We start from the raw sequence: 12,993 nt of genomic DNA, 5'->3' as shown, positions 1-12,993 counted from the left end.
GGAAGGGAATGGCTACCCACTCCAGTATTCTTGAGGCTTCCCTGGTGGCTCAGGACGATAAAGAATCTGCCTGCAGTGTGGTAGACCTGGGTTTGATCCCTAGGTTGGGAAGATCCCCTGGAGAAAGGAATGGCCACCCACTCCAGTATTCTCGCCTGGAGAATCTCATGGAGTGAGGAGCCTGGTGGGCTACAGTCCTTGGGTTCATAAAGAGTCGGACATGACTGAGCGACTAATGCTTTCACTTTTATCAACATGATGTGTAAAAGACCCTTAAATGTTTATGTGCTGGAGTTTTCTCATCTGTGAAATGAGGGAACGACAGTCTTCTGACTGACATTTTAGGCTGTTATGAACATAAAAGGATACTCTATTTTTGAAGATATTTTTGAATATGATTATAGGCCAATGTCATGTTGCAGGTATGTCATGTTGGAGTCCTACCCAGTACTGCCTTGTACTCTCCATTTGAATTCATAAAAGATACTCGTGAGTGCGTGCATGCATGCTAAGACACTTCAGTCTTGTCTGACTCTATGTGACCCTGTGGACCATAACCCACAAGGCTCCTCTGTCCATGGAATTCTCCAGGCAACAGTGCTGGAGTGGGTTGCCATGCCCTCCTCCAGGAGATCTTTCCTGACCCAGTGATTGAACCTGAGTCTCTCACATCTCCCCCATTAGCACGTGGGTTCTTTACCACTAGTGCCAACTGGGAAGACCAAAAGACCCTCAAACCTGGAAAGATCAAAAGGCCCTCAAACATTATCAATTCCAGTTTCCTCATCTATTAACCTGGGAGAACCTGGTTACCCTCACTCCCTGTTAAGGTTTTTGTAAAGACAAAATGAAGCTTTATTTACAAAAACCCTATGAGAAATCACTGTTAGCCAACGGTTTTACTATAATTAGGGTTTGAGAGTATTTGGTCTGAAGCCATTTTTCCATCAATAATTTAACAGAAGCACAAATTACTCTGTGAAGACTTTCTAAGTTGGGGACTAAAGATAATATTAACAATGAATAGAGGAATACCATGCTTAGTATGGTCTATGGAATAAAAGCATGCTGGGGAATAGGTACACTATTTCCACTCTTTAGCATTAATAGCTGTGATAGTGTGTACTAAAAATATCATTTTACTAGCATATTTTTACTACATTCTCAATATAGCCACTTATTGGGCTCACCCAGTTAAACAACAGTTTATATATAATACCCTTTTGCCTCTTTCCACTTCCCAACATGGCCAGAGAAGTTAAATGTGGGAAATGATATCCTAGAAGTAATTAAATCAAGGCATATGGAGAATGGTCAGAATAAGATTCATCAGGAAAATAGAACTCTGGATTTAGACTCTGGATATTTGTGGTCCAGGGCTGCAATCCTGATCTTCCTACTTGAGCCATCTGGGATGGAAAGACGGTGGCTTCTTGGGCCTCTCCTCCCTCACTTGATCCTAAAGACTCAAGGTTATTGGCCATCGCACAAAGGAACTTCTTGAGGAGTCTGGATGTGTGACCAAGGAACACACTGAGCAGGAAATTCCCTAATAAGGAAACTCACAGTCTTGAAAAGCCAAGGAAAGTGTGGTCTGTCCATCTAAGTCACCTGCCATTCAGGTTAGTGATGCTCCATCCCCAGAGCAGAGACAATTCAAATGCAAGGGGAGACTTCGCTCTACTTGAAACTTAACTGTCCTACCCTTCTCTGTCTTGTACTTCTGACCCCTTCTATTGTCTTTTTCACACATCATTCATCTGCTGTTTCTCATGTAGGGTACCTTGGAAACCTGTTCAAGACTGAGTCTCCTCTTCCCACCTCCTCCCACCCCCTGCCAACCTGGTGCCCTTGAACTATTTGCAAGCCTGGAAAAAATCTTCTCATGTGTCTGAACCATAGATATGTTTGGGGACTATCTTTTAGAGCCATTTACGTACTCAACTAAGATGAAGGTAGAAGGTGGACTCCCCCAAAACTGAAGCAAATTTATATTTTACTTGGGGCTTCCCTGGTGACTCAGATGCTAAAGACTCTGCCTGCAATGTGAGAGACACAGGTTTGATCCCTGGGTTGGGAAGATTCCCTGGAGAAGGGAATGGCAACCCACTCTAGTATTCTTGCCTAGAGAATTCCATGGACAGAGGAGCCTGGCAGGCTAAGTCCATGGGGTCGCACAGAGTTGGACACAACTGAGCAACTAACATATACTTGATAAATCTAGTGAGTAAGTAGATTGAATGTATTATTTAAAATATTACTCTTTTGTAGCATCAAGATCAAGGAATATTTTTGTTTCTTTTTAGGACTTTTCCTAGTGTGTTTCTATAAATAGGTATGTTTCTAACGTTGTCTGGGTCTAGAAAGTAGAAAGGGAGGAAAAAATCACCAATTTGTATACTACAGGGATACAGATCTTATGGCAACTCCAGCTGCAGCTAGGACTGAGGAAACAACATTTAGATAATCATTTCGAGCTCCAATTTTACAAAGGAAATAATGCAGAATCCAGAATGCCAGCTTTGTTATTCCCTTTCATCTCTCATGAGACTGATTAGAGACCTTGAAACATTTATGTGGTTGCGTTTTCTCATCTAGAAACAACGATAGTAATGTCCATCCTGCTTACTCTTTAAGGTTGTTGTAAGATTGTTTGCAAAAGTCCTTTGAAAAATCACTCTATATGCCATGACTTGCTGAAGAATTGTCAAAAACACTGGGTTTCAGAATACCTTATCTGAAGTCTTTATTTCTGGTAACAATAGATAGCTAGATGAGTTATCTTGTGACATGATTCAAGTTTGTGATCAGATAATAATATGAAAGTGAAAGTGAAGTCATGTCCGACTCTTTGCAGCCCCATGGACTACCAGGTTTCTCCATCCATGGGATTTTCTAGGCAAGAATACTGGAGTGGGTTGCCATTTCCTTCTTCAGATAATAATATGACTTTCCAATAAAGGAATACAGTTCACACTTGAACAATATGGATTTGAGCTACACAGGTCCAGATGAGACTCAGATTTTTTTTGTTTTTTCCGTAGTAAACACTACATCACTAGACAATCCACAGTTGATGGACTTCATGGATACAAAACTGAAACTCGGATACTTTGGCCATCTGATGTGAAGGGCTGACCCAGTAGAAAAGACCCTGATGCTGGGAAAGATTGAAGGCAGGAGGAGAAGGGGACGACAGAGGATGAGATGGTTGGATGGCATCACCACCGACTCAATGGACATGAGTTTGACCAAGCTCTGGGAGTTGATGATGGACAGGGAAGCCTGGTGTGCTGCTGGGGTCACAAAGAGTCGGACGTGACTGAGTAACTGAACAACAACAACATGGATGTAGACCTGTGTATATGGAGGCTGACTATAAGTTATAAGCAGATTTTGGACTGCACCGAGAGTTGGTGCGCTTAACCCGTGCATTGCCAACCATATTTAACTTTCAGTTCTTGGTAGAAGTCACCATATAAATCCAACATTTGGGGGCTTCCCTGGTGGCTCAGTGGTAAAGAATCCATCTGCTAAGCAGGAGACTTGGGTTCAATCCTTGATCCAGAAAGATCCCAAATTAGGCAGAACAACTGAGCCCATGTGCTACAGTTGCTGAGCCTGTGATCTAGAGGAGCCCTAACTACTGAGCCCATGTGCCACAATTACTGAAGCCCACATGTCCTAGAGCCCGTGCTCCCCAACAAGAGAAGCCACTGCAACGAGAGAAGCCTAAGGACCATCACTAGAGAGTAGCCCCTGCTTGCTACAGCTAGAGAAAAGCCAAGGCAGCAACGAAGACCCAGAACAGCCAGGAATAAATAAGTAAATATATAAAATAATTGAAAAAAATCTAATGTTTTATATACGTAGCAGCTAGTAGTTTTAAACACACTCATTACTTTGTTAATCTATTTCTATTATATAATAAAATAGAAAACATGTATTAATTAATGGGACCCATCAGTTAATAGCGGAGAAGGAAATAGCAACCCATTCCAGTATTCTTGCCTGGGAAATCCCATGGATAGAAGAGCCTGATGGACTGAAGTCCTTGGAATCGCAAAAGTGTTGGACATGACTGAGCGACTAAACAGCAACAATCATCAATTAATAGACCTCATCCTCAGATAGAGATTTCATATCATCCTGCATTTCCCATAACAGTAAAATTCAGAGGATACGATTCCAAGGAAAACTGGATCCATGGTTCAGAAGGGGCTTCGAGTAAGATGCCCCAGAAACAGCAGCTCTCGTGCAGATTCCTGCAGCCCTGGTCTTGCTCTCCCCCTTCCTTACCAGTTATACTTCCTGGTGTTGATGTGGTGGGTTCTGGGAACTCGTCTCCATCACTGGATTCTGTAGAGTCCTCACTGCTGATCACTGCACAGAGGAACAAACCCCCTTAGGATCTCAGGGTGGAGCCCATGCAGCAGGAAACCCCAGAATGAGAGCAGCGGGGAGAACTAGAAGCTAAGTTAATTCAAGGCACGTGGTCTGTGCTTGAATGTGGGTGAGCTGCAGGTTGCTCCTGGTCCTGCATGAAAGGTGATGATGCTCACACGCAGAGGGCAGCTCTGCCCATCCTGCCCACACTCCCCTCCCCAACCCTCCTGCTACCCCTCACCCCCACCCTAGACCTACCTCTGACCCTCTACTCCAACTTTCATTCTCATTTTACTTCTTCACTTTCTTCTTGGCCCCCTTTCCTTAGTTATGCCTCTCTTTCCAGGGACGGTATCTCTTGATACCTCGCTTTGTCTTCATGTGTTTCTTTTCCATCTTCTCTCTTGAATATCTTGGCTCTCCTCTATTTTCCCCCCCTTTTCTTTCTTTCTCATACTTTACTCTCTTGCTTTGGAAATAGTCTCCTGGACATCAATATTTATTACCCATCACCTGTCTTCTGATGTTTTTCTGGTCTCTGGGGAATCTCTTCTGCTAAACTCACAGCACAGGGTGCTGGTTTCCTGCCCTTCCTTCCTCTGCCCAAGGCCACCTGGACTGGCTGGCTGACCCTGATGCCCCAGCCTCTTGCCTGGTTCCCGTGACCCCCGCTCCACTTTCTCTCTGTCAGCCTTACCTATTACATCAGACACTCGGTTATAGTCAGTCCTTGCTTGGGCTTGCAGTTGAACTTCTGAGTTAAAAAATGGCTTTTCCTTCTTTATATCCACTAGAAGGACAGAACAGGAATTGATTTGTAGTCCATCGTTGAATGTCTTTGCTCCTGGATCAGATTTTAATGAATGAAAAATTTTAATTTGTCTCCCCAAAAAGGAGCTCACTAGCATTAAGAAGTCTTCTTCCCATAATCTTACTGTAGAGGGAGGCTCCACCCCACCCTTCTCCTTTATGCTGCTCAACTGTGTCCCTTTCTTCATGCCCCTCTCAACTCTAAGTGGAATCAGAGCTTCCCTAGTGGCTCAGATGGTAAAGAATCTGCCTGCAATGCAGGAGTCCAGGTTCAATCTCTGGGTCAGGAAGGTCCCCTGGAGAAGGGAATGACAGCCCATGACAGTATTCTTGCCTGGGAAATCCCTTGGAAAGAGGAGCCTGGTGGGCTACAGTCCAGGTGGTTGCAAAGAGTCCGACATGACTGAGTGACTAACACTCTTTAGTGGAATCATTCACTCTTGTTCTGTCTGTTCTTTTGGGGGCAGGGCGGATATGGATTTAGCTTCTTTTACCAACATTATGTGTGCAATAGTCATCTGTATCCAGTTATATATATTTTCTCACTGCTGTATAACATTCCATTACAGAAATTATCCATTAAAAAACAAAACTAAAAAAATCTCCATTTGTGCTGGCTCAAGTTTTAGACTATGACAAATAATGCTATGATGACCATTCTTTTGTGTGTGTTGTTTCAATGTACATTTTTGTTGATTTGTTGAAGAGTGTAATTGCTAAGTCATAAGCTACCTATATTTTCTACTTTGGAAGATTATACAAAACTCTTTTCCAAAAGCATATGAAAAGGCAGGGATGGTTGAGAGAGCTTGTCAAATTTAAGTAACTAAAAGGAGTTTGGTGTGATGGGAATGTAGTATGGTGGGGAAATACACAACTGGTAGGTACGTGTCAGTACTCCACACCTGCAGCTTTGACTTCATGCTGAGGGCCACAAGAAGGTGCGTGCATGCGTGCTAAGTCATGTCTGACTCTTTCCAATCCCGTGGACTGTAGCCCGCCAGGATCCTCTGTCCATGGGATTTCCCAGGCAAGAATACTGGGGTGGGTTGCCATGCCCTCCTCTAGCGGATCTTCCCAACTCAGGGATGGTATTGGTTTTCAAACAGGAAAACCTTATGAACTGGTCTGCATTTTGGAAAGGTCTACTGAGCTAAAATGCAGAGAGTGAATCTGAAGGAAGTGAGACAGGAGGGAAGAAATGAGCAGGAGACTGTTCTTTTATTTGAAGTTGAGAAGTGACTGGACGTGGACTATAGCAAGCCTAGTGATAAAGGACTCGCTTGCCGATGCAGGAGACTTGTAAAAGACACTGGTTCAATCCCTGCTTCGGGAAGATCCCCTGGAGGAGGGCATGGCCACCCACTCCAGTATTCTTGCCTGGGAAATTCCAGGGACAAAGAAGTCTGGTGAGCTACAGTCCACGAGGGTAGCACAGAGCCGGACATGACTGAAGTGACTTAACACGGGCATAGCGAAGAATGGAGAACAATTGCACAAGCTGGAAATATTTTAAAGTTAGAATTGATGGAAGTGAGAAGGAACACCATGATTGGTTTAATCCATTCAGTTTTGTGACTGTTAGTTACACAGCAATAGATAGTTACAGATATGGCCTCCAAATTGAGATGTCCAACAGATGCTTTTTTTTTTGGCCATGCTCTGTGGCATGTGGGATCTCAATTCCCCAACCAGGGATCTAACCTGTGCCCCCTGCAGTGGAATCATGGAGCCCTAACCACTGGACTACTAGGGAAATCCTTCCAATAGATCTTTGAATAAAGATCTCCAGGCACTTGGTGGAATGCGTCTAGAGATCAGGTGTAGGCTGAAGATGTACATCCAAGAAACAAGAGCTCATGGGTGGCATGGAGACCGTGGGGAGGGTGAAGATGACTGGGGAGAGGTCTGTTTTTATCTGGGGGGTTCCAGGGCTATTTTGATCATTACAGACTCCTTGTGCCTCCTTTTTGATGACAGTCTCCTCTAAAGGGATAGCATCTTGATCTGTCTCCTCTCTCTGTATGGTCCACTCTCTACCAATTTTTCATTTGTTGTCAAGTTATCCTCTTTGTGCCTCTCCCACTTCCAGTTTTCTGTTTTTCCAGTATTCTTTTCCATCAGTATCTTTCTCTATTCATCTCTTTTCCTCTGCATTTTTAAAATCACTGTCCCCAAGACCCAGCAGTGTCTAGGATGAGCAAAGGATGAGGCAAAGGAGGTGCCTAGGACTCACGAAGGTGCCAATAGTAAGACAGTCCTTAGATGTGCCCCAGGGTCTCACCCTTGACCTGACCCTGCTGTCCCCTACTTGCTTTTTCAATGTATCCATTCTCTATTATGTTCCCTACTTTCTCCTATTCTCTATTTCTTAATTATTAATATGACCTCTCTATGTCTCCTCTCTGTCAATTTTGTCATTCTATATATTTTCCTCATTTAAGCTCTCAGATCATCACCAAAGTTCTCCCTGTTTCGCCAATGTCCAACACACCACATCCCTCCACCTGTCACTTTCTTTCTAGAAGGCCCTTCATCTGAGCTTCCTTTCATGCAAATCTGACCAGCAGCATCTTACGTGATTTCCATGTGTTTGCTATAACCTCTGAAAAGGAAGTTGCAACTTAATTCTTTTCATCAACTCCACAACATGGCATTATTTGGATTCCATGTCAATGTATCTAAAATCTATCTCATTCTTGTACTTTGTTATTTGGTGCTCCCCAGTCCACCTTTTCCTATTCTTCCTCTTTGCATCCTCTTCCCAGGGACACCCTGTGCACCAAAGAGCTCAGCTTTCCTTCTCCATTGCAATTTACACCTGCTCAAATCAGCCAGAGCTTGTGGGTAAGGCTGCATTGTCTTGGATGGTGTTAAGGATCTTGAAGGGGTGAGTTAGTACGGGAGAGCAAAGGAAAGCTTTTAGGCTCTTAGAAAAACAAAGATGTAATTAGAAAATTAGTAAGTTATGACACTTCCCTGGCAGTTCAATGGTTAAGACTGCGTTTCCAATGCAGGGGACAAGAACTCAGTCCCTAGCCAGGAAAGTAAGATCTCACATGCATGGGGCATGGCCATAAAAAAAAAAGGATAAAATAAAAGTTAAGAAAAGGAAGAAAATTGGTAAGGTGAGTAATAATTACTTTCTTTGTTAGAAGGCAATGTGTTGGGTGTCTCCTCCCTGGCATCTGCATTATTGGATTGGATAGGTGCTGGTTCACAGAACTCTGAAGAGAAAAAAGACCACAGCTGACATCCAACAGAGCTTTGCCTCACCCTATTCCCATTTTCTTGCATCTTCCCAACTTCTCTTTCCTTCTTATGTGTCTACTTTGAGCCTGTCTGCATTTATTGCCACCTTCACCCCATAAAAGTGCTGTGCTTCATTGATTCTGGAGCCAGTCTCTCCCTGACTCTTGCCTCTGTTTCTCTTCCTGGGTGAGTCTGGGACACTTCACCTTCTTAGTTTTTCTTTTCTCACTTTCTTCCTCCAGGTCTTTCCCATCAATACATCAGGCTCCATTCCTGCCCTCAGTGTGTCTGTGTAATTTCCCCTTTCTTTGTTAATAGATGTTTCCTTGAGTGGTGCATGAATTCATTCTCTCTTACCAGTCAGGCCCTCTTAACCCCTTTAGGAGGATAAGGACTGAATCCCTGGGTAAACCACCTAGGACCAGCACATCCTGGATGTACCCTTCCCCCGCGGCAAGCATCTCCGCTCCCCAGGCAAAGCCAGCCAGCCAGCCTTACCTGCTGGTTCAGATTCTTGGTTACATTGTTCATTTGCTTGTTGGCTTTCCAGTGCATCGTTCTGGTTGCTGGGTGTATCATTCCTCTTTGCATTTGTCTCTTCTGTTTCACTGAGGTGATCTGAGAGTCTATTTTCAGGGGAGGCTGTACCTAAACAACATTTTGATTTATACATATTTTAGTTTCCTCCAACATCCAGCAGAATCCAACAGGAAAATACAAAGCACTCTAAGCTTTTAGAGCAGAGGATATTTAATCTAGGGGTTGGTTACACAGCTGATGGAAGAGCAGAGGAGACCAAGTGGAAGAATGTGACAACATAAAGAAGAGTCAACAGGAAGCTATGGGAGGGATAGAGGATGAGATCATGGGCTGAGGTCACTGGGCAAGCAGAGGCTGGACCATGATTTGCCTGCTTCGTGGAAGGTGCAGTCAAGGCTGAGATGCGGCTGCTGCCAGAATCGCAGCTGGAGGCGTCATAGAGAAACACCTGGCTCCTCCCTTACTCCCACTCTCCTGCCAGGGGCTCCATGTTAAGAACCCAGCAGGGAGTCAGCAGCAAGGGCAGCTGACAAACAAGTCTGCAGGGGCAGTGGCCAGAGACAGAGGGCCGAGCAGAGCAGGGGAGGGGAAGGACTGAGTCCCCGGGCAAACCACCCAGAACCAACACACACGCTCTTCCTCCATGGCAACCTGGTCCTGGTCCTCACTGATTGCATCAACCCTTCCCACTCTGTTTCCTCCAGCTTCAATAATGTATGAACACATAGATATATCTTTCACTGCCGTTTGGATTTTTCTCACTTAGTGTTATTTTTCTGAACAAAGTAATTTACATGAAACATGATTTAAAATTATTTCCCAAAGTTTTAGTATGGAATGTGTGTCCTGGTGCCTGTTTTGTGCCACATTCTCAGGACTGGGAGCCTCCCCTTGGGGTGAGGGGCGGGCATGAGACACAGCACTCCCCTCACCTGGGCACGTCAGCCCACCTTGTCCGGTCAGACGCTCGGACACATTTACTGATGACTTGCTGTGTATCATTTGGGTCCTAGGTTGAAGTTTCTCTCTTTATATTCCTTGCTCCCCACCATCAAGATGCTCTGGGATTTCATTTCCTGACAAGGTTGCCCCCAGACCATGCTGTGAATTTCTGAGAACTTCATTGCCTCCTCCCTCCACACCCTCCACACACACACACACACACACACACACTGAATCCTTTCTCTTCTGCTCATTACTTGTCACAATTCCATCTGCTTATCCTTTCCTGTTTCCATCAGCTGTACTAGCAGATAAATGGCTAATATGTATTCATCCATATGTATTTTAACTGTTAACTTTTTGAATAAATGTAATTTGTTAAAAGTATTACTGTGTTTTTCAGCAAAGGAAACTATAAACAAGAATGGGAGAAAACAATCTCAAAGGAAACAAGTGACAAAGAATTAATTTCCAAAATATACAAGCAGCTCATACAACTCAATATCAGAAAAAAAACCCAATCAAAAAGTGGGAATAAGACCTAAACAGACATTTCTCCAAAGAAGACATACAAATGGTTAACAAACATATGAAAATACGCTCAATGTTGCTCAGTATTAGAGAAATGCAGTTTGAAACTACAATGAGATACCACCTCACACCAGTCAGAATGGCCATCATCAAAAAGTCTACAAACAATAAATGCTGGAGAGGGTGTGGAGAAAAGGGAACCCTCTTGCATTGCTGGTGGGAATGTAAATTGATACAGCCACTATGGAAGATGGTATGGAGATACCTAAAAAAGCTAGGAATGAAACCATCATATGACCCAGCAATCCCACTCCTAGGCATACACCCTGAGGAAACCAAAATTGAAAAAGGCACATGTATCCCAATGTTCATTGTGTCATTATTTACAACAGCTAGAACATGGGAGCAACCTAGATGTCCATCTACAGATGAATGGATAAAGAAGCTGCGGTACATATATACAGTGGAATATTACTCGGCCATAAAAAGAAATGCATTTGAGTCAGTTCTAATGAGGTGGACGAACCTAGAGCCTGTTATACAGAGTGAAGTAAGTCAGAAAGAGAAATAGAAATATTGTATACTGATACATATATATGAAATCTAGAAAGATTGCACTGATCAATTAATTTTCAGGGCAGCAAGGGAGAAACAGACATATGGACATGGAGTGGGGAGGAGGGAGAGGATGAGATGTAAGGAGAGAGTAAAATGGAAACTTATATCATATATAAAATAGACAGCCAATGGGAATTTACTGCATGACTCAGGGAACTCAAATGGACTCTGTGACAATCTAGAAGGGTGAGATAGGGAGGGAGATGGGAGGGAGGTTTGGGAGGGAGGGAACATGTGTGTACCTATGGCTGATTCTTGTTGATGTTTGACAGAAAACCACTAAATTCTATAAAGCAAATATCCTTCAACTAAAAAAAAACTAAAGTAGCAAAAAAGTATTACTATGCTTTCAAAAATCACTCTGAAAGTTTTTCTTTTATAAAAGCATATTACTAATTTAGAACATTCTTTTTAAAATAATACATCCCTAAGGGAAGCTACACAGTAAGAGCCTTTCATGTTGTAGGAAGTTCCCTGAGACTCCTCTCTGTTCCTTACTAAGGTGAGTCATGGAATAAAGACTTAAAATTTGTTATAGACTAGTGTGCTGTAAGCAGGGAAAACTACGGCCTTCAATTTATCTTCCTGGGCCAGAAGCTGGCATTGCTTTTCTCACTGCTTTTCCAGCCTAGGGAATCAGTAAATCCAATGAACATCTATGAGAGAAAAAAAATCTCAAAGTTTACTACGAATGTAACAGTTAAAAGCTTGGACTCTGGCACCAGACACTAATAATGATGATGATTAAAGGTAGTAATAACAACAAATGCATGGAACACCGATATAGCCCCAGGCAAGACTGTGAACACTTTATATGACGTAACTTGTTTAAAATCCATCACCCTCTGAAATAGGTGGTATCATCATGTCTATTTTACAGATGATGAAACTGAGGAACAAAGAGGGCTAGTCACTACCCCAAGATCTTGAGGTATAAGCTGAAGCCAGGCTGTGGGCCCCTGAATTCCTGCTGTGACACTGTGCACAGCAGTGCTCAATCCTGATTCTCAGCCGGGTGAACTTGTACAAATAACCGAATTCTCTAAGCTGATTCTTTTTCATCTGAAAAACAGGGTTAATATATATACATTTTCAGGTTTGGGGGAAGATTAAGTAAACTACTGGCTGCATCAATATATGGGATACTATGATCAAAAAAATCAAATCATTATGATTAATGTTTTAAATTAACAGTATATTTTTTGTACCAGTACTTTTTATTCAGGGAACTAACATGTACTGAATACCTTGTTGTGGTTTAGTTGCTAACGTGCGTCCTACTCTTTTGCAGCCCCATGGACTGTAGCCTGCCAGGCTCCTCTGTCCATGGGATTTCCCAGGCAAGAAGACTGGAGTGGGTAGTCATTCCCTTCTCCAGAGGATCTTCCTGACCCAGGGACTGAACCTGGGTCTCCGGCATTGCAGGCGGATTCTTTTTTTAAAAAATTAATTTATTATTATATTATTAACTTTGCTGCTGCTAAGTCACTTCAGTCGTGTCCAACTCTGTGCGACCCCATAGACGGCAGCCCACCAGGCTCCCCTGTCCCTGGGATTCTCCAGGCAAGAACACTGGAGTGGGTTGCCATTTCCTTCTCCAATGCATGAAAGTGAAAAGTGAAAGCGAAGTCGCTCAGTCGTGTCCGACTCTTCGCGACCCCATGACTGCAGCCTACCAGGCTCCTCTGTCCACGGGATTTTCCAGGCAAGAGTACTGGTGTGGGGTGCCATCGCTTTCTCCGGAGGCTAATTACTCTACAATATTGTGATGGTTTTTGCCATACATCGACATGAATCAGCCATGGATGTACATGTGTCCCACCATCCTGAACCCCCCTCCCACCTCCCGTCCCACCCCATCCCTCTGGGTTATCTCAGAGTACCAGCTTTGAATGCCCTGCTTCATGCATCGAA

General features: G+C 43.5%; 1 protein-coding gene across 16 annotated transcripts in view; it reads right to left on the bottom strand.

Moving 5' to 3' along the window:
* The window catches only part of LOC145543573 (nuclear body protein SP140-like protein), a 96,672-nt gene that overhangs the window by 43,545 nt on the left and 40,134 nt on the right, over positions 1–12,993 (bottom strand). For 7 of the 16 annotated variants that reach the window (XM_081585570.1, XM_081585571.1, XM_081585573.1 and 4 more), the window contains exons 7-9: positions 8,947–9,096; positions 5,084–5,230; positions 4,300–4,383 (exon numbers count right to left, since the gene is read on the bottom strand). In XM_081585570.1, coding sequence (XP_081441696.1) covers positions 4,300–4,383; positions 5,084–5,230; positions 8,947–9,096 — 381 coding nt within the window. Of the gene's footprint in view, positions 1–4,299; positions 4,384–5,083; positions 5,231–8,339; positions 8,424–8,946; positions 9,097–12,993 lie in introns of all 16 variants that reach the window. The other 9 variants (XM_081585563.1, XM_081585565.1, XM_081585566.1 and 6 more) reach the window with 2 other exon arrangements.

Source organism: Giraffa tippelskirchi, chromosome 3 (assembly GCF_054371585.1).
Source record: "Giraffa tippelskirchi isolate mGirTip1 chromosome 3, T2T-mGirTip1v1.2.pri, whole genome shotgun sequence".
NCBI lineage: Eukaryota > Metazoa > Chordata > Mammalia > Artiodactyla > Giraffidae > Giraffa > Giraffa tippelskirchi.
This window is presented reverse-complemented; position numbering and strand designations above follow the sequence as displayed.